We start from the raw sequence: 21,302 nt of genomic DNA, 5'->3' as shown, positions 1-21,302 counted from the left end.
GGCAAAGCTGTCATATAGTGTTATGTATGTTTTATATGTATGCTCTTTCTGTACAGCTTTAAAAGAAAAAGTTTCAACCTTCCCAAAGTATATTTTGTGTGCATGTCTTACATTATATGCACACAAATACTAATCTATAAAGAGGTATACATTTTTTCAAAATACAGTAGCTGAGAATGGAATTTTACAAACCATTTTCTAAGATTCCTTCTTTAAAAAGTTTCTTTCAGATAGCTCTCCCAGGCCTACGGCCATTTTCAAGGGATATACGATTTAATTCAGCATTTGGAATAGCTGTAGAAACTTATATTTATTTTTTCCCTGATAAATACAGATTGATAAACACACCATACAAAAACATGGTCTCCTGTCATTTCATATCTGAGGCAAAGATAAATTTGCAGAGAATACATTTTCTAACAAAATGAGAAATACTGATCCTGTGACACGTTAAGATTTTAAATAAAGCGTACCTGTATAAAAATTGTAAAGTGTTTATAATATTTGAAAAGCAGTAAATCCATTTCTAACGTTTATTTTTCTACTTTAGAAGTAAGGACCAGGATAGTTTTTTGGCTTTGTTATTCAGGGGTTGATATTCAATCAGGGGTTGATATAACAAAAGCCCATGGCCTGGCAACATTTTCGAGTAGTTGTTGACCCAAACTAATGCACATTATTTTACAGCCAGTAAATATCATTAACCAAAGCAACTCGTTTTTCTTTTCTTTTTTCTTTTTTTTTTTTTTTTGTCCTAATCCTTCTATGTGAAGGCCATGGCTAATGACAAAAAGACAATTGCCAATGGGTTAATTTTGCTCAGTTCACTCAAGTTTTAAGATGGATAAGACCTGATCTCTTAGGAGCATACATTCAAGTGGAGGAAGACAAACAGTTCGTAATAAGAGTCAACACATGCTGACCTCTGTGCGCCAGATACTGTACTAAGTTCTGTATTAACTCTTAATTGTCACCTCAGCACTATAAGGAAAGCATTATTGCTATTCTTATGTTATCAATGAGAAAACTGAGGCCAGGCAGATGCAGTGATTGCACAAGGTCACAAAGCTGGTCTGTACACCTTTATTCCACACCTAGCTTTTATCATCACCCTGTGGCTCAATAGTTTTCTTGTCATACCAGAATAGTACTATTAAAAGAGAGGTGTGCTAAAAATGTCTTATGTTTGCTACAAAGCACAAATCAAGAGAAATAAATCCGTAAGAGGTGAAAATCTCTTCTATATGGCAACAAGATGCCCAGGTTAACACAGGCCCCACCATATCTGATTATCTTACACTCCGCAAGTTTCGCTGCCCTACAGTTAATGACCAGCCTTGATTGTAGATTAGAATCACCTGGGGAACTTTTAAACCTTCTAAGGCCCCAAACTATTAAAATCAGGACCTCTTGGGGAAGGATCCAATCATGAGGGTTTTGAAAGCTTCCCAAGTGTCCATAATATGTGGCGAAGTTTGAGAACCAGAGCTGTAGGCTGTACACCAATGCCTCTCAAATGGGGACTTTCTGCCCTCCAGAAAACACTTGTCAATGTCTGAAGACACTTTTGTTTAATACAACTAGAAAAAGATAATGCTACTTGCACCTAGTGAGTAGAGGCTAGAGATGCTGCTAAACATCCTATAATACAAAGGACAGCCTCCACAATAAAGAACTATCTGATCCAAAATGTCACTGTCTCCGAAGTTGAGAAACCTTGATGTACACAGTACTCCTGTTTAGTTCAATGAATCTAACTTGTACATAATGTACTCACAGGAACTGTGCAATCGGCAATCGGCTGGATTTCACAAACACTCTGCTAGCCATGCATTCCAAGAAGTTTTTAAAAATCTGGTATAGGTGGCCCAAAATATTGTCTTGCAAGTCTTCCTAAGGATAATGTATTCAATCTTGGTCATGTCTGAACCAGCTTTTTATAAAAGATTTGAGACGAAAATGTGTCTAGGGCTGCGTGCAATACACCTTCCACCATGATTTCCTCTGAACTCTTTTAGAATAAGGAATGTGATTATGATGAAGCCTAACGTTAGCATGTTATGTCTCCTCTGCATTCAACTCCACAGGCCGAAGCTTGCTTACAGAAAATACCTTCAGTTCTCTCCCTGAGGGCATCTTTTTGTTGGGAGTGCACACAGCCCTCATGGAGATGCTGGCCAGGGAGTTAATGTCCCAGAAGCAACCCCTAACGCAAAGATGGTTGGAGAGTTGGTAAATCCACTTTACCGGCTTTCTCACTCACTTTCAGTTGGGACATGCTGAGCTCTAGAGGGACTGAGCAACTAACAGTAGGGCCGTTATTGGTTCATTCCCTTCACTGTCTCATGTCTGCACTTTACTACCAGTGTTTCCTAGAATTACATCCCAAATAACTTCTTGCACTTAGATCCTCATTTCAGATTCTGTCTCTTGGGGTACACAAAGATGGAACAAATCCCAAAATAGATGAAATTATCAGATATGCATAGCACACTCAAAAATGAAGTAGAGAAAAATGAACTTGGAGACATCTGAGTCAATACTGGTACAAAAAATTCTTCAAAAAACTATTATTAATATGCTCAGACAGACAAGCAAAGATAATATGTCTACAAAACAACAAGAGGATGCTATATAAAAAAGAAACAATGAAAGAACAAGAAAATGGTTTGGGAACTTAGATATATGATAGATGGAATGAAAAATCAATACAAGAGTTGTAGATAAAAATCTAATAATTCTCCAGAATGAACAAAAATGAAGGAAAATTGGAGAAACGATGAGATAGCAACAAAAAGCAGTTTATTAGTGGGTCAATATGGAGAGTCCAACATTCAGTTAATAGGATTTCTACATGCAGATAGTGTAAGAGTCTTCAGTTCAGAGGTCCCAACTTTTTTGGTAAACGGTCCGTAATGTCTTAGTGATTTTTTCATGACACGCTTGAGGCCCAAAGAAATACCTAACGAGTCTATTTATTAAGTACTTAGGCCCAAACAACAGTAAGTATTTATGTACCAAAAACTTGACACCTACTGGGCATTATGCAACTTTTCAAACCTTGAAATTACACTATAATAGATATTACCACTCTCATTTCCTATTCCATGCTAATTTTCATGACTTTTTGAAAAATCACAGTACTGCAGAAAACTCAGTTAAAATATATCACATCATTGAAGGAATGTAGCAATCTTATGTTGAAACTCAACTTATGGTTATCTGGTGTCCAAAAGATCTTGCTACATCTTCCTTGAAATTGTAAAACAGTCCCTGGCATCCTGGCAAGTTCATTGGGGCACCCTATGTACCCAGGGGAACCTCCACACATAGTGTAAGAGTCATGGCTTTAGCTTATTAGTGTCTATCACATGCTTAGCAAATTGATTAATAAGAGCCCCATGCCAACTTTACACAACTTAGACAATTAGTGATTAAAAAAAAGATTATTAAAAGAGAATGAAAATGCCATACAACTCCTCATCAGCAACTCTGGAAAGTGCTGAAGGAAAGCAACAGCTAATTTAGGATATTATACTCAAATTATCCATCCAGTGAGAGATTAAAGACATTTTCAGATACTTACCCACCAAAATCTTTCTCAGGAAGTCACTGAAAAATGTGCTCCAGCGAAACTAGGGAATTCAGAGAAAAAGTAACAATGGATCCAGGAAAATAGACACAGGAGAAAGCCAAGGACAGCTCAAGGAGGATGGTCATGCATCAGACCTAGATGGGACCAGTCCAGAGTAGCAGGGCTCCAGGAAAAAAAATTATCCAGAATTTTAATTTTTTTTGTTAAAAAAATTGTGGATTGTTGGATATGCATGAACATTAAAAAAGTAAAATTACTGCTGGAAACTTAATAAATCTATTGTTGTATTCAAAAGAAAAAAAATTGGGATAAGTACAAAAAAACTAAGCAAACAGAAAAATAAGAAGTGGTTAATAACTGCAAGAAATTTAATCCTAGATATTACTTGGCTAAAAAATGGAATGATACTGTCATGGTCATAATTTTGTAAACATAGACTGATTTAGTTAATAATGCCTAGAATTGATATATCAAGAAAAAGCAGTATAAGCATATTACTTAGAATATTAAAATATATTCTAATATGAATATAGGTTAAAATATTAGAATATATGTTTTAATATTTGAATATACATTTTAATATTCTAAGTTTTGTATTCTGGAATATATATAGTCTAATATTCTCGGCAGAAGAGGGTGTGGAGCAAGGTATGCAAAGAAATGCTATAATCATATGTTATTTTGATTTAGAAAAATTCTAAAAATGAAGTAGAGAACAGAGGAAAATATAGGAATATTACAAGCAAGCAAGAAAAAATCATTAACCTTGATTTTCATTGCAGATGAAAGAATGTTTCAGATGAAAGTATTTGAAATGCAAGGCCTCAAAGAGCCAAATAATTGCCTATATTTTAAGTTTCACTTACATTACATTACATAGCTAATGTAACTCTACTATGTAAGTCACTCACCTCTTCTGTGAAACATTCCATTCAATTTCAGATATCCATAATGACTTATCTGGTCATTCTGTAAGTTCTGTGGCAACATTCATTCCTTTATAATTTATTATTGTTTTATAAAATCTATTTGTAACTTATATAATGTAATGTATTACTCTACACCTGTCTGTCCTCCAGACTGTTATATTTTAGAAGGAAAGGAGTTTAATTTCATTCCTGTAATGGAAAGAAAATTTTGCTTCAATCTATCAACAAGATCTCACCTTACAAATATTGTCAAAATTCACAATTGTCACAATATTGTATGACTATTATGCACCGTATATAATCAATTCAATCTGTCCAATTTTTTCATATTTTATCATCTCTGATTTTGAGAATGTCCTTGAAAATTGCTGACGTCTTAAAATCCCTGGAGACTTGGATGGAACTAGAGTTCTTCCAGAGAGTATTCACAGCTGCTCCTATCATTTGTTCAGGGGCCTCCCCACCTGAGACCACTTTACATTAAATGCACTATCCGAACATTGTTTAAAAAATTTACAATGACATTGTAAAATCAAAATCTCAGGGAAGATGTTTGTCTTTCCTTCTACCGGGACCAAATTTGAGACCTACAAGTTTCTGTGTTGCAAGTTGCCTGTCTGAGTGATGAGCCTATTTCTCACATTTCCCCGCATTGGAGAGAGAACCCTTTGGTGTCCCAATTTTAATCAGCTATCTTATTAGATTCCCCACTGAAGACAGTTTTTTCTTTCTTAAAGGTACATAAACAATGATCTGTCTTCCACTGGATGGCCTCTGGGATTTCATGAAGCACAGAACTAAATAGAGAACAAAAAACTAAAGTTGGTTTAATAACAATTATGTTATTACACTTATGTAAATTTATAGAAAGAAGTTTTATAAATTAACAGTCTTAATAAAAGAAACATTTTGGTTTTTTTTGGTTAATAATATTTCCACATTTCCATAATTATTGGAAGACTGAAGTAATCGAAAATGCAAACTTTCAAAGAAGTTTGAATTTTGCTGTGTAGGTTAAATCCTTATGTGTTGGCTTTCCCTTTACAAAATAGTTTCCTGTATGTTTCTGCACAACCAGCATTTTAATACAGATTTCATATTTGCCCACCAAAACCCACAGCAGCCTACACTGTGGTCTGGTTGATGGAAAACATCTGATACTGCTTAAAAATCATCAACAAAAAACACCCGTGTGGAATCATAACTCTCACCCCACAAAGCAAACAACCTCGCCTTGGTCATTCGTTACACTGTTCCATTCCCTATATGGCAAATCCCAAATTGTTCCTTGCACCCCAAAACGACTTTATATAACATACGATTAAAGCCTATAATTTATACAATTGAACTCTATTGGAAAATAATACTTAGCTAAGCATGAGATGTGACATATTATATAATTTAGGACTTACTAAATTCTGGGCAACGAGTTAACTGTTTTACGTACATAATCCCCTTACTCCTCAGAATAAGCCTATGAAGAGGAAAGTTACTTTACTGATTAAGAAATTGAGAGTTGTAGTTAAGTAATTTGCACACAGTTAGAAATAATGGAATAGGAATTTAAGCCCAGGCAGAGTAAATTTAACACCCGTCCTCTAAACCACTGCACTAACCTGCTTTGAGAAGAGAAAAATAAATAAATAAATAAATAAATAAATAAATAAATAAATAAATAAAAACTGTGACAGGAAGAAACAATGGCAGTTTGAACAGCAATGCAAATAAACAGGATATATCAAATGCAGTGATACTCACCAACCAGTCAGTTTAGATATATCTTTCCACACTCACCAACATGCAAAGAACGATGCTTCAAACCACAGGTAGAAGTAGTCGTTTTTAAAAACATATCGAGCTAAAAAGTATGGGTCGTCATTTTAATTTCCATCATAATCACTATTAATCATAAGCTTTTTCATCTTGTCTATCCCTGTTTGAGAGTGGTGCTCCCTTGCACAAGTCTGTTTGGGCACCGATTTTGTGGTGGGTATTACATATTTTTGTCTTAAGTCTTAACTCTGCAGGCCAGAGCTAAAGGCAAGCATCATTAAAGGTCAAGGCCAGTGAAGTGGGTAATGAGGTTTGGTATATAAAACACTTGATATAAATGCAGGGGAACTTGTGGCTTTTAGAAAACATTAACAGCTTTGAAGTGCATCATTTGAAATGGAACGCCTAGTAGGCCAGTAGCTACCACAGAATAATTTTCCTTCACCAGACCACTGGTAGGTTCAGCTAGAAGCTTTTCACAAATATGGAGCCATGCAGAGTGAGTTATTTTTAATACACACTCCATGGGGTGACTGCTAAAATGCACCACTGAACATGAAGAGCGTTACCCAACCACAGCAGAAATAAGGAATTGAAGGGCTGTTCTGATGAGCTTCAAGGAAGGAAAATGGTCTGAATTCTCACATTGCTACCTACGCTTAAAAAAGAAGCAATTAAAATATCTAAGCAGACAGTTTTCATCTCCTCAGGTAGAAAGTGTTCTTACATATTCAGACTGGCGGGTCCCTGAGCCATAGGGGTTCAAAAGAAAGGTGGTTATAAATACTGTATAACATTAAAAGGATAATTACATTACCTATACCTTTTGTAATCATGTCTGGCTCCTCTTTTGTCAACCATCTTTCAAAATTGGCTTACATTAAATGTTTCCTAGGTCTATAAAGTCACTCGTTACTCCTCTACAGAGCAAGGTATAGCTTTCATTATACCACGTCTAATGTTTACCACCATAGTCCAGTAGTACGAGTGGTGGATGATGGGAGTCATAAAACGAGCAACTAATCTTCCAATTCTTTCTCTCCCTTCCCTCCTCCTCTTCTTTCTCCCTTCTCCTTTCCTTTCCTTCCTTCTCTCCTTCCCTTTCTCCCTCCCTTTATTCCTTCCTCTTTCCTTCCACCCATCCATTCATCCATCCTTTAGCATTTTTTCCTTTCTAACACATTTTAACAGCCTAATATGTGCCAAGCACTGTGCTAAAGGCTAACATGTATCGCTCATCACCGGCTCAAGTACTTCATAGTCAGCCTCAAATGCCCTACCTCCTCAATTACTTGAAGCTCCCTAAAACCAGAAGCCACGCCTTATACCTCTTTAACTTCCTTTTGTCCACCTCACAGTGTCTTCAGTTTGTGTAGTATACAGCAGGATGGGCCTGATGAGGTGTTAGATCACCCGATTTCCAGCTTCTGTTTGGAAAGGCTTAGTAAAATGGAAGTGCCAGAGAGTAGGAAGTCACGTAGTGACTAGTCACCTAGTAGGTGACTTCCTATTCTCTGGCACTTCCATTTCACTAGGGCCTTACCAACCTCATGTTACTCTAGAGGGAAATCTGCCTTAAATGCAAAACTGAGCATGACATTTCCCTGCTTAAAACACTTTACCCTCAATCTGAAATCCAATTCTGTAATAAGCCCCCCAAGGCATGGTCCTCAATTCCTTACTTTTTTTTCCCGCACTCTTCCCCCTCAGCAAAGTCTGAAGGTCACATTCTGCCCCATTAGCCACACTGAGCTACAGATGAGGCCCAAGCTCTTTCTTGGGCTGCCTGAAGACATTTGCCTTCTATACTGCCCTGTCCAAGAACAGACCAGATACCCTTCCCACGGGCTACCACAGCATCTCCTAATACCCGTAATGTAGCCATTTTTCCTCCCTCTTATAGGTATCTGCATGGTGCTTATCTGCATCTGTCAGTAGAATGTTGCTTCTCGAGGGCAATATCCTAGTAGTGTATAGTTCATAGTACATAGAAGACACTCAATAAATTACTTGATAAAAGAGCAAATATGTAAATCAATGAGAAACTCTCTTGCAATGAGAGAGGAAGTGATTGTTTATAAAGGTGCGGTTCATCATCTAATGACTACCCTGGACATTTCTTACCATTACAACTTCAGCAAACTAGATTTAGTAGGCAGAAGAATGCCACCCCCCCCTTCCAAAGACACCCACATCCTAGTCTTCTCCAGATCCTGTGAATATGTTAACTTATGTGGCAAAGGGGAATTAGGGTTGAAGATAGAATTAAGGTTGCTAATGAGATAACATTAAAATAGAGAAGAATTAAGGTTGCTAATGAGATAACATTAAAATAGAGAATTATCCGGTGTGTTTGTTAGTGACCAAAGTAATCACAAGAGTCCTTAAAAATGAAAGGGAAGCAGAAAAGAGGCTGGAGTGATTTGATATGAGAAGGATTTAGGGTGCTATTGCAGGCTTTAGAAATGGAATGGGACCAATAGCCAAGGCATGTGGATGGTCTCTAAGATCTTCTGGAAAAGATTTTTAAAAAGGGGGGGTTCTCCCTTAGACATCCAGAAAGGAATAAAGATTTGCTAATGACGTTAGTTCAGTGAGACCTGTGTCAGCCTTCTGACTTTAAAAACTGTAATAAATGTGTGTTGTTTCCATTTACTAGGGTTTCTAATAATTTGTTATAGCAGCAATAGAAAACCAGTACACCAGATAAGAAAACAGAAGACCAATGATGACAAATCATTCCAACCTTTGGAGCTTCCCTTTCCTGATCAACAAATTGGGGATAAGCATCCCTTATCTATTTATCTCCTAGGCCCATTTATGAGGATTAAAAGCTATAAGACCTGTGCTTGAACCTAAGACTCCGCACTTATTCATGGTGTGTTTTTGGCAAGTGACTTAAACTCTCTGCCTCAGTTTTCTTGTGTGTAAAAGAGGGATACTAATAGCATTGGGATCCAGGGAGCTGATCCGTGTAAAGTGCTTAAAACAGCATGTGGTACAGTGTTTTGCATGTGTTCGCTATTATTACATTCGAAAAAGAGTTTGCAAAAGGTTAGGCACTACAAAGTGATGAGGCAGAATTAGCATTCTTACAGGACACCAGTTCTCAAGAAGGTGGGGGGTCCACACCTCCCTCCCAGTGGCAGTTCAGAAACTTACAAAGGCTTTTTAGCGATGAAGTACAGAAGGGGTGTCACACTGCTGGCATTTAGTGAAGGAAGCTAGGGAAGCTGGACATCCTGGAACACCTGGGGCAGTCCTTCACAGTGAAAGGCTTGTCTAGCTCCTAAGTGATACCACACAGCCCTACTCATCTTCATGTGCAGCTGTGCATTGGTAGTGATTTAACATAAAGGTGCAAGCATCTAACTCTTTCATTATGACCTCTGGTGTAGTTGTGTCCATGCATTTATCTATTGAAATATAGTTTTTGTTTTAACAATTTATTTTATTTCTCCTTTATATTACTAGTAGGGCATTCTATGGATGTTTAAACTTAAATTAGAGTTAGGCTATGTTATTTGTGAAATTCACTTTACAATAATAAGAGGGGTGTTAAAATTTTGTTATTAGTGATGTGCACCGGGTCTGAGTTTATAGGATTTAAGACAGAATAAGGTTTAGAGATGGCTTAACCCAGCTCCTTATGCTTCCCAGTAAAGAAAACTAAGTCCTAAAAAGATGAAATTTCTTGTAAAAGTGAAACTAGTAGAAGATAAAAACCTAGGTTTCAAGACGCGAATCTCAGGGTATTGGGTATTCTTCAAGAATCTGTACATCCTAAATAAAGTAAGATTCCTTAAAATTCTAATTTTCTTCCAATCCTGATATTTTACTCCAGAAAATCACTGCCCCTCCCTTGCTCCCATCTTCCTCCTTGATCACTCCCACTTCCACCGTTGGAGAAAGTGACTGTGACAGTGAGGTTCCAGACCATCTCAGGCAAACATTCCAGGGGAGCATTGCTGAGGGGGAAGCTCTAATGGACAGGGGTAATGTCAACAACTGTCCTTGACTTTCTTCTTTGAGTTTCCACTTTTTCCAGTCCAGTTCCATAGGAGACCTTTGGGATCAAGGGATTATTCAGTCCACCCCCACCTCCATACTCCAACATGAGTCTTCCAGAAGATTCTGAACTTCTTGATCTCAACAAAGTTATGGATAAATTAATTTCCTTGCAGCTTCAGTTACAAAAAGTTGACCTATTTCAAAATACTGTTTTACTATCAATCTAAGAGCAAAAAACTCCTCTGTCCCTCCTGACCTGGAGCTGCCAAGGACATTTGTGCAGGTGCACTGTGCCCAGCTCCAGAGGGTGCCACTGACACTATGGTCTATGTGAATGCTGTTGCTGGAATTACAGGTACAATACCTGCATGGCTGGATGTGCAGCCCCTGCCCATACCCCTTAAAATGAGAAATGAGCTTGTGGTGTGAAGATTTCTGATCTTAACTTTAATGAATATTGGCTAAACACTGGCTTAACTGGCAGAGTTTATTCACGTTTGGATTACATTTAGTCTCCTTGCTGGCCATGTGTTTAACCATGGTAGGGCTGGGTCATGTTACAGCAGCTTCGTTTTGGCAGTAGACACTTGGTGCATTAGGTTTTTAAGACTCACTCCTCCTTCCTGTCTCTCCCTTTTGAGTGGCCCACACAATTGCTGTTTCCTGCTGATTTGTCCCCAGCACTTCAGGAGTGGGGCGGAAGAATGCTTTGAACCCAATAACTCCAACCGGTTCAAGTACACAGTTCCAAGTGGAAGCTCAGAGCATCAGTATTGCCTAGAGGTTAAAAGTATAAGCTTGGCCGGGCGCGGTGGCTCAAGCCTGTAATCCCAGCACTTTGGGAGGCCGAGACGGGCGGATCACGAGGTCAGGAGATCGAGACCATCCTGGCTAACACCGTGAAACCCCGTCTCTACTAAAAATATAAAAAACTAGCCGGGCGAGGTGGCGGGCGCCTGTAGTCCCAGCTACTCCGGAGGCTGAGGCAGGAGAATGGCCTAAACCCGGGAGGCGGAGCTTGCAGTGAGCTGAGATCCGGCCACTGCACTCCAGCCCGGGCTACAGAGCAAGACTCCGTCTCAAAAAAAAAAAAAAAAAAAAAAAAAAAGTATAAGCTTTTATGTCAGATAGATTTGGAATGCTCCTGGCTATGTTACATTATTTATATTTATATTTTTTATTTTTTATTTTTTTGAGATGGAGTCTTGCTCTGTTGCCCAGGTTGGAGTGCAATGGCATGATCTCAGTTCACTGCAACCCCCGCCTTTTGGATCCAAGAGATTCTCCTGCCTCAGCCTCCCCAGTAGCTGGGATTAAAGGTATGGGGCACCATGCCCAGCTAATTTTTGTATTTTTAGTAGAGACAGGATTTCACTATTTTGGCCAGGCTGGTCTTGAACTCATGACCTTGTGATCTGCCCACCTCAGCTTCCCAAAGTGCTGGGATTACGGGCATGAGCTACTGCGCTGGCCACTATGTTACTTTATGCAAAAAACTTAATGTCTGTAAGCTTTAATTTCCTCATCAGTAAAATAAACAATAACAATAGTACTGGCCTCAGTTACTATAAGTGTAACAGGTAAAGCCTGGCACATACTAAGTGCTCAAGAAATGTTAGCTATTGATATGATTCTCTTTCTCCAGTTCTGTTTAACTCCTGTGGTCCCACAGGAATGGTCTCCCAGCATTACACCATAGTACAAAAAAAAAAGTGTTATAAAAATGAGAAATATAAACTCCAGTAAAGGAAAAAGATAGGACTGTCCTTGAGAAGGGACAGTTTTATGTTCATTTCATTTGAACTGTAAAACTACTTGCAGCAGATATTTGATACACGCCTTTCATTCTCAATGTGTTCTTCCATACAGCAGTCCTGTAAAGTAAGCAGGTCCAGCAGGTTTCCTTATTCCCATCTCATGGATGAATACGCTGAGACTTAGGGAGGTTATGTTAATTCTGTGGCGGAATCTATGCCTAGAATGCAGGCATTGAAACTTTTCCAGGGTTTCACTTTACAGGGTGTTCCACTCGTAGAGGTAGTAGCTCTCCACCAGGGGGCGCATGTCATGCAGTGGGGTGCGTGTGGGCGGTGGTTGGAGTACTAAACTAATCTCCATTTACTCCCCCAATAAACAAACAAAAAGGAATCTAGCCGGAAAAAAGGGTGTACTTGCTATACAAATGTACCTTCAAAACATTTCCCTTTGCCCTGTCATGTAACCAGATTACATCTTCAAAACCTCTCCTGTGTAGAAACTCTGGAATCCACACTGCATGTTAGAATATGAAGAAGCAGGTATGTCTTTTTAAAAAGCCCTTGAAGTGGTCCTAATAAGCCCCTTCAACTGGGAATCCCAGTATTAGGCTAAGCTACAAAAGAGAGGATTGTGATATTTGACTTGATGGTATTTGATGACTACCATTGCATTGAGAACGAACACTTTGGCTCAGAATAAGAGACACTGTTCTGAGGAGGGCCTCCGCTTCCCTTAATAGCAGCTGATTTTGAAAAACTTGGGCTGAGGATAAGGCTGCTACACTGAGCCAAAAATGTTCATATCTAGGAGACCCACAGGGTTTCTCCAGAGGTCCTGCCTATGACAAATGACAAAGTGTTCTAAGAATGTCATGTTAGAGGTTTTTACCAAACTCACTTTTCAGTTTCTGTTTCAAGAAACTGAAAGTCACATAATTGCTTGATTTTTTTTCTTTCTCTAAGTTTATTTTCAATTGCAGAGAAATTTCTTCCTCTTTTTGGGTGAGAGATATTTTTTACCTCTTTGCCAAGTAATTATTCGTTAAATTGAAAGCAAGCAGAGGAAGAAAAGTAGGGACATAATAAAGGATAGTACCTAAAATAAAATGACCCGCCTTCCGCCCCACCCCCAACCCCTACCCCGGTATTTACAGTAAGTATTGCAAACTGAGCAGGTGCCCAACAGTTTATAGTCCAAATAACACTTGCCCCAGATCCCACCTGGCCCTTGTCACACAAACCAACACACACTGGAGTCAAGAAAACTTTTTTTTCCTGTTATGTTAATCATCAAGCCAAAGTAAATAGCTTTCCACTTTCTGGGTCCAGGGTGGTAATTGACTATGAAGACATCGCAAATCGTCTAGACAAACAAGGTTGGTGGGGGAGAACTTCTCTGTATTGTGGGCCAGGAGGTGGGCCATGACATACCAGGGAGTTGCATCAGCTGTCACACACTAGTGATGCTGGCACCCTTGCTTTAAACTTTCTCAGTTTCACACACCAGTGCCACGACTAGGTAAGCAGGAAATTGACTTACGTCTTTAGGGCTTAAATCAATCACCATATTACATGGTCTCAGATGAAATAGTCTATTTCAATAGCTATAGGTTCATTTATTCATTTACTCAGCATGTATGACATGGAGCAACTAAGCTCCAAGAGAGATCCACCGCTAAATAAAAGACTCCAGATACCGCAATCTATAGGTAGGCTAGGCTGAGTAAATAGATAAAATAATTACACGTTATTAGTGCTGACAGAGGTATGGACATAGCACTAAAGAGAAGAGAAACAAGTGAGAAATGCAGCTGTAGCCAAACAGGAGAATTCAGTTTACTACCATATGCCCTTCTCCCCGACATAACTCAACATAGCCATGAACAGTGCAAAACTGTAAATAGGTGGTTCCTATTCTATTCACATTCAATAATGAGGGGACTGGGGACATCAGATCTCGAGAGACAGAGAGTAGTTTCTAGGCTCCTCACACGCAGGGGGAACTGTTTACAAATGCAAAGTTGTTTCCACACCACTCAGAAAGGGCTCCAGAAAACGCAGCCAGAAAAACCACTTCACCAGCTCTCCACCCAGAGGAACCTGGAATCCAGACTGACCGGCCAGATGCCCGGCAGGGAAAGTGAATTTTCCCCAAAACTGCAACGTATTTCCCGGCCCCTGACACAACTCTCCAGGCATAACCCTAGTCCCCCATTTGCAGGGGGAACGTCCAGAAGGATAGTCGGAGTTTTAGCATTCACAATATTGCCACCTCTCTCTCACCCCTTTATGAGTCAATCCTCTTCTGCTGGGTTGCCCAGGCTTTAGAGTGGGAAATTTTGCCAAAGCGGAAAACTATGAGTTGCAATTACGCAGTAGCCCTGCTTGGCAACGTTGGATGTAGGAATATTCTAAGTTCACCCTTCATTCTCGATTCCATATCCCAATCCCTACACTCTACTAGGATTACTCGCAGACAAAAATGAAACAACGTATACTAAGCAGCAATCCGGCTGGGAAACCCTGCTAGCCTCGCTTTTCCATACACCCCTCCTGGGTTAAAGCCAACCCTGCGGACTGGAGACAAATTGCCCCCAGGGTGGGTAAAAGTTGACAAAACTCTATGCTGCCAATTCCTCTGCCCTCTCCCCCACCCACACACACACATTCGGCCCCCTGGGGTGTGTCGGCACGTGGTCGAGTGTGCTGTGAGTGTGAGCGTGCGGGTGGGAAGCCGAGCAGGTGTGTGCGCGCCCGGCGCTGCCCGCGCGCGGTTAACCCCTTACCTTCCAGCAGCACTTCCTTGCCCGCGCGCTTTAGCGCCTGCACCGCCTCGTCGTGGGTGGCGTCCCGCAGGTCGGCTCCGTTCACGGACAGGATGGCGTCGCCCACGTACAGGGCTTGGGTCTGGTCCGCCGCCAGCCCCTTGAAGATCTTGCTGATGAGGATGGGCATCTTGTTCTCCTTGCCCCCCTTGATGCTGATCCCCAACCCGCCTAGCTCCTGCTTCAGCACCTTCACGCCGCGCTTTTGGTTCGAGATGGACTCGGGCACCTGCTCCGGCAGGTCGGTGAAGGCGGTGCGGACCCCGGCGGGCGAGTCCGGGGGCTGCGCGCCGCCCGCGCCCGTGTGCCCAGCCCCGGCGCCCCTGCAGAACGAGCCATTGGTGGCGGTCCCAATGCCGTTGTACGCCGCAGCGCCCTCCTCGCTGCTCAGAACCAGGGCGTCCTCGCTCAAGTTCACCAGAACTTTGTGCCAGCGATCCCGCACCAAAACTTCCAGCAGCCCGCTCCGCTGCGCCCGGCCGCCTCCCCCGCCTGCCGGCCCAGCCGCCGCCGCCGCCGCCGCCGCTACCGCCATCTTTCCGGCATTCTTAAAATGCCATGTGATTGGAAAAGGGGGGAAAAGTGGGGAAGGGTGGCCGGGGGGAGGACGCGGGGCCCGGGGGAGCGAGGAGAGTGCGCCCCGTGGGGAGGTGGCGGCACGCGGGACTCCGCTCCGGGAGTTCGCAGACGCACTCGGCGGGAGTTGGCAGCCGCAGTCAGGCTGGTTCCCCCTCTCCTGATCCTGGGCGGGGTGGAGCAACCTAAAAGAAGAAGGAGAGACCGAGACAGGGGAGGGGAAAAAAGCCAGCAGCCAGTTGCAAAACCCCAAACCAAGGGGAGCCGCGGAGCAGCTCAGCGCTGGGGAGAGTCCGTGGGAGGAGGCACGCTGGCGGTGAAGGGCGGGGACCCACAACTCAGCGGCCGCTCACCTGTTCCAGCCGCCCCAGCCTTGGCGGTCACACGCCGCTCGCCCGCCCAGACCTCCCCGCCTCCGTCCCCGGAGCGCACGACGCCGAGGGGACAGCTTCCTGAGCGCCTTCCCCGTCCCGCTTCTCTCCAGCCCACCGCAGTCCCCCTTTCGTCCCAGCTCCCCCACTCCGTGCGCCCACACCGCACCTTCGCCGGGTGCGTGCGTCCTGCCTCAGTGCCCTCACTCGGTCCTCCTGAGCCCCCTCCCCTTTCACACCCAGCACGTAGAATTGTCCCTGGGTCTTACAACTCCTTTGTAACTAGATCCAGGTCTCCTCCCTCTGCTTCCTCAAACCCAGGCTTCCCTGACTCTGCGGAGTTCTTACCTGTCTCTCCTTTCCACCCGGGTTCCTAGGAGGAAGCTAAACTCAGACCAAGGCCCTGGACTCCCCAGGAGTTAAAAGGGAATACGCTGTCCCAAGATTCTAGAATGAAGACTCAACATAGCCCGAGTGCCTTAAACCTCCTCTCCTTAAATGCAGGAAATATTTTTTATGGAGCCCTGGACAGGTGTCTCTGCTGGCCTGGGGTTTTCAACAGGTCATGCCTGCCTCAGACCCCAGGGACAAATGTTCTTCCAGCTGTAACTCATTCTATGCTTTAAGCTTTTGACCTATCTTTGTTTTCCCAGTGCCACACCAAATGCTGCCTGGGGATCTCTCTTTCTTCCTGAGTTCCCATATAAGAAGCCTCCCATTTAAGAATTCAGTTGGAATGGGTGATATTTCAAAAGTTACTTTGCAAGTTAGTTATTTGGATTTCAAGTTGCATTTTTCCAGGGTAACAATATTATAATGGTTGTTTACCTTCCCAGACCAATCCAGAAATGCCCACGTAACCCATGTCACACCTGAACAACCCTGAGTTCTTCTATCCTTGAACCTCTCCAGTTTTCCCCTAACTCTAAGCAGGTCTCAGGGTCCGCTCAAGGTATTTCGTGATTCTCCATTACGTACCCTTCCCACTGCGGTCTACCCTGTCTCCAAACACAAGACAAAACAAAACACGCAGTTCTGTTAATTCCTGAAGTAACCCCAACCCAGCAAGGTGTTGAAATAAATCTTATTGAACACATTCCCATTGATGTGTATCATCGTTGAAAGTTCTCTAAGTCTTTTAGAATAACTCACACTTTTAATCAAGGAGGCTTAAAAGCTCAGATGACTCCCTAAAGAGTGGAGTCCCAACCAGGTCAAAGAATGAAATGAAAACATTTGGACGTTTTCTTGAGAAGGTGGAGTCACCGCAGGTGAGAAGGTGCCCTGGATTGATGCTTCTGCTTATAGCTCTCCCTCTTCCTATATTTTTAACTCACCCATTTTGCAAAAAGCTCTTTACTCTTTCATGCAAAGGTGGCCACAGCAGGGATGGCAGCCTCAGGGGCTCTCCAGCCCTTTGTGACATGCAGAATCAGACAAGGAGCTAACACAGGTGGTATCACCATCCACTCTCAGGACCGAAAAGAAGCTGGGGCTAGCCCCTTGCTTTAGAGACTGACTCATGTGCATCATTCTTCAGTGAAACCAGAGCCTGAGTATCTGCGTTGAAATCCAGATACACTAAGGTTGAGATAGGCAACAGAGTGCCAGTGTGAAGATTTACAAATCAAGACAGATTGACTCCTGGACCAGAAATCCTGCATCAACATCATGCCTGCTTCTTGCCTGTGTGGCCAAACAATGTGGGAGGCCCAGGCACAACCACAGATAATATATCGATTTGCCAGAAGAAACTGTAGGCTCTGGGATGGGAATTTCTCAGAATCTCTGTGATAAGCACATTTTTTTTTTTTTCTGTGTAAGCAAACCTACATGGGAAGGAGTATGTTGGTTTTTGAAAGTTGCATCGGAATGAGAGGAGATAGTTATTAGGCCTGAGGCATGTATGTTAGCCAGAGATGCCCTTTCCAGTGGAATCATAATTACAGCTGCTATTCTAAGTTCTTTACACATATTAACCTAATCATCCCAGCAATTCTTGAGGATATTTACTATTACCGTCATTCCCATTTCACAGGTGGAGAAGGGGAGGTTCAGGTTTCATAAGCTGCCCCTGTCATGTAATTAGTAAATGGCAGAGTCAGGATTTAAAGCTGCGAGAGTCTAACCGTTGCCCTTACACTCTTGAAAATCTTCAAAGCCTGTTAGCTACAGCCCCTGTGTTCATCTGCACACTGAAGCCAGCCTTTCCACTGGGAGGGAGACACTGAGGAGGAAGGCCCTTCCCCTAGACCATATGGAGAAGGGTGGAACCAGCTGGTGCCTCTGGCCTTTCCTTCTTTCCAAGGTTGGAGAACACCCTGCCCTCCCCCAGTCGACACATTTTTTTCTATAGACATGTTAACAAGTTGAAACTGGTGACTGTTGTGGTCTTGTTATACTTCACTCTGTCTTTAAAAAAAAAAAAAAACTGATGGTGAGGTGCAGTGGCTCATGCCTGTACTTCCAGCACTTTGGGAAGCTGAGGCAGGCAGATCACCTGAGGTCAGGAGTTTGAGACCAGCCTGGCTAAGATAGTGAAACCCCGTCTCTACTAAAAATACAATCGTTACCTGGGTGTGGTGGTGGGCACCTGTAGTTCCAGCTACTTGGGGGACTTAGGCAGGAGAGTTGCTTGAACCCAGGAGGCGGAGGTTGTAGTGAGCAGAGATTGTGCCAGTGCACTCCAGTCTGGGTGACAGAGCGAGACTCCGTCTCAAAAAAACCCACAAAAAACAAAAACCTTTTTAATTTTAGGTTCAGGGGTATATGTACAGGTGTTTTGTATAGGTAAATTGCATGTCACGGGGTTTGGTGTAATTATTTTGTCACTCATATAATAAGCGTAGTACCTAATAGGTAGTTTTTCAATCCTCACCCTCCTCCCATCCTGTACCCTCAAGTAGGCCTGGGTGTTTGTTGTTTTCCTCTCAGACAACTCCACATATCTGGCCTCTGATTGCTAATGCTGACTCTCAAAGGTATACCTTATTGACCTCATTTTTTAGTTCAGTAAGGCCGGGACAACTGCACTGCGGCCATACTGCGTGTAATTAGGAAAGCATGTACTCTCTTAGCTGTCCCCTTTCAGAGAATGGTCACTGGAATGGTCTGAAGCGACCTCCAGCTTGCTTACTCATAGATGTGGCATTTGAAGCTCAGAGCAGAGCAAAGAAGGATCCAAGGCCACACTATAAGTTTGTGTCAAAGCTGAGTCTGGGAACAGTCCAACTTCAGGATTCTGGAAATTATACCTAAAGTCCCCTTTGTACCCGATTTCTTTCACTGAGCTCTGTCCCCTGTTCTGTATCTTCTTCCAGTCCTAACTTTGACTTCCATTGTCCACCCAGTCCAAACGGAGATCCTTCTGTTGCTCTTTCCCATGAGATATGCATTTTCCTACAGATATTTGGATGGATTTAGCCTTGGAAGAGCAGGTCACACAATCTTCAGCCCCACAGTAGCCACAGATACATAACAGAAGAGTATCACGTGGGGAAAGAACCATGTTCTGTTTATTCTGTAAAATTTCGTTGTGCCCCAACCATGTTCTTGGTGCTGGGATACGGGAGTGGACATACCAGCAAAGACTCTCTCTGTGAAGCTTGCACTGTAGGGTAGGGTGGAAGTGGAGACGGACTATAAACACATCACATACTTTCATGTAGAAGTAAATGCTGGGAAGAAAAAACAGTCATAAAATTGAGAGCTGCTGAGGACCAGCTACTGGAGGTGTTGGCTATTAAGGAAAGCCTTTGTGAAAAGGTGACATTTAGACTGAGACATGAATAATAAGAGGCAAGCCTTGGAAAGACCTAGGAAAGAGGGTCCCAGGGAGAAGGAAAAGCCAGTGCAAAGTACCCGACACAGAACCAAGCTGGTCTGGTTCAAAAGACCCAAAGGAGGTCAATGTGGCTGGGGCAGTCCATGGGAGGAAAAAAGAGGTGAGAGAGGAGATCAGAGAGATAGGTTGGACCAGGCCTCAGCTTGGGGCCTTGGAGGATCATAACACAGACCATCTTCCTTGTCCTCTTTGAGTTTCAACAACCATATGTTTTGGGTTTTGAAGAACAGTCCTGTTTTTAAAACTTACTTTCAATTACCTGCTAAGTAAATTTCTACTGATTAGAATATGTGCTCCAATATTTCAGTTTGGAAAATATGATCACTGTGCTTTTGATAGTGTTTCATGAATAACAGATTAAGCATCTTAAAGGGGGTTTTTCCGATGCATATAGAATGGAGAGTAATACAATGTGAATACTGGAGAAGAGGAAGTGGAGAGCTCTTTGATATCTATGGGTATGTTAGAGACCAGAATGAAAGCGGAGCAGGAGGGGCTCTTGAGATGCAAAACTCCCAAGATGAGGCCTACCTATTTAAACAGGTATCAACCAACACTTTCTGAGCATATACTTTGGTAAATAACTTAGGTAGGTGCTGGAGACAGGTACACCCAGGGATGCAAAGATGATCAAGACAGGAAGAAGACATGTACACAAAGAGCCCACAGGGAGAATTAGGTAGCTGCAGTGCTGAGACTGAAATGAGTCTGGAAGCAGCCAGCCTCCAGATTCCAAATCCCAGTGCTAGACTAGTGATTCTTATTTTAAAGGTAAAGCACTGAGAATGGGAGATGGCACATGATTAGAAGGCTGAGTGGTTTCTTTCTTCTCTGGTGTGCCCCAGTTGGCTAGCAGATATGTCACCATTTTAAAAGGATTGGGAAACTCCCTCTATTGCATATACCTGCATAGACCTGGGCAAGTCCTTGGTAAACTAGATAGACAATCACCCAGACTCTCAGCCAACCAGTCAGTCAGGTGAGAGTTATTTGACTGCTCACTATGTTTAGAATTTGATTGTGAGGACGTTTTCAGGCTTAGCCTAAGGCAGAGTTGTAAAGTAATTAGTTGTTTATCCTTCATCATCTGTTATTGATTTCTGCTCTTTTTACTTCTCTTCTATAACAATCTACTGTTGAAACAAACTTTATACTAGTATTTTAATATCTATGGTGTAAATTTGTCATTTTTCCTCAGGGATTATACATTTGAAACTGTGGAATGATAGATTCCATTTGGCAGACATGTCAAACATAACAGATCTGTAAAATCCTAATAGCAAGCTATCCCACTACATACTAGAAACTTCAGCAAATGGACCTAAGTAGGTATATCAGATGTGGGAAGTAAAAAGGAATAAGAAATCAAAGTTTCACCCATATGCATCTTTAAAATAATATGAAAAGAAATTTGAAATAACTGTTTCAGGGCCTTGCTAAACTATTAATACTCTTCAGATTGCAAAGGAGATTGGTTATTCAATTACTAGGAGAACATTTGCCATCGGGGTCTATATGTAAGGAGACCTCTTCATCCCTTCTCCACCATATCTACTTCCTTTATGGAATCATTTCTGTGTCCCTCCGTTGATTCATGAGAAATGGCAAATTTCTTTTCTTA

At 42.2% G+C, this 21,302-nt stretch overlaps 1 protein-coding gene across 1 annotated transcript in view; it reads right to left on the bottom strand.

Moving 5' to 3' along the window:
* SNTB1 (syntrophin beta 1) overlaps window positions 1-16,927 on the bottom strand; it is a 279,233-nt gene extending 262,306 nt beyond the window's left edge. The window contains exon 1 of the mRNA XM_050801632.1: window positions 14,852-16,927. Coding sequence (XP_050657589.1) covers window positions 14,852-15,425 — 574 coding nt within the window. The 5' untranslated portion in view covers window positions 15,426-16,927. The remainder of the gene's footprint in view (window positions 1-14,851) is intronic.
* Window positions 16,928-21,302: the final 4,375 nt, after the last annotated feature.

This window comes from Macaca thibetana, chromosome 8 (assembly GCF_024542745.1).
Source record: "Macaca thibetana thibetana isolate TM-01 chromosome 8, ASM2454274v1, whole genome shotgun sequence".
In the NCBI taxonomy this organism is placed as follows: domain Eukaryota; kingdom Metazoa; phylum Chordata; class Mammalia; order Primates; family Cercopithecidae; genus Macaca; species Macaca thibetana.
This window is presented reverse-complemented; position numbering and strand designations above follow the sequence as displayed.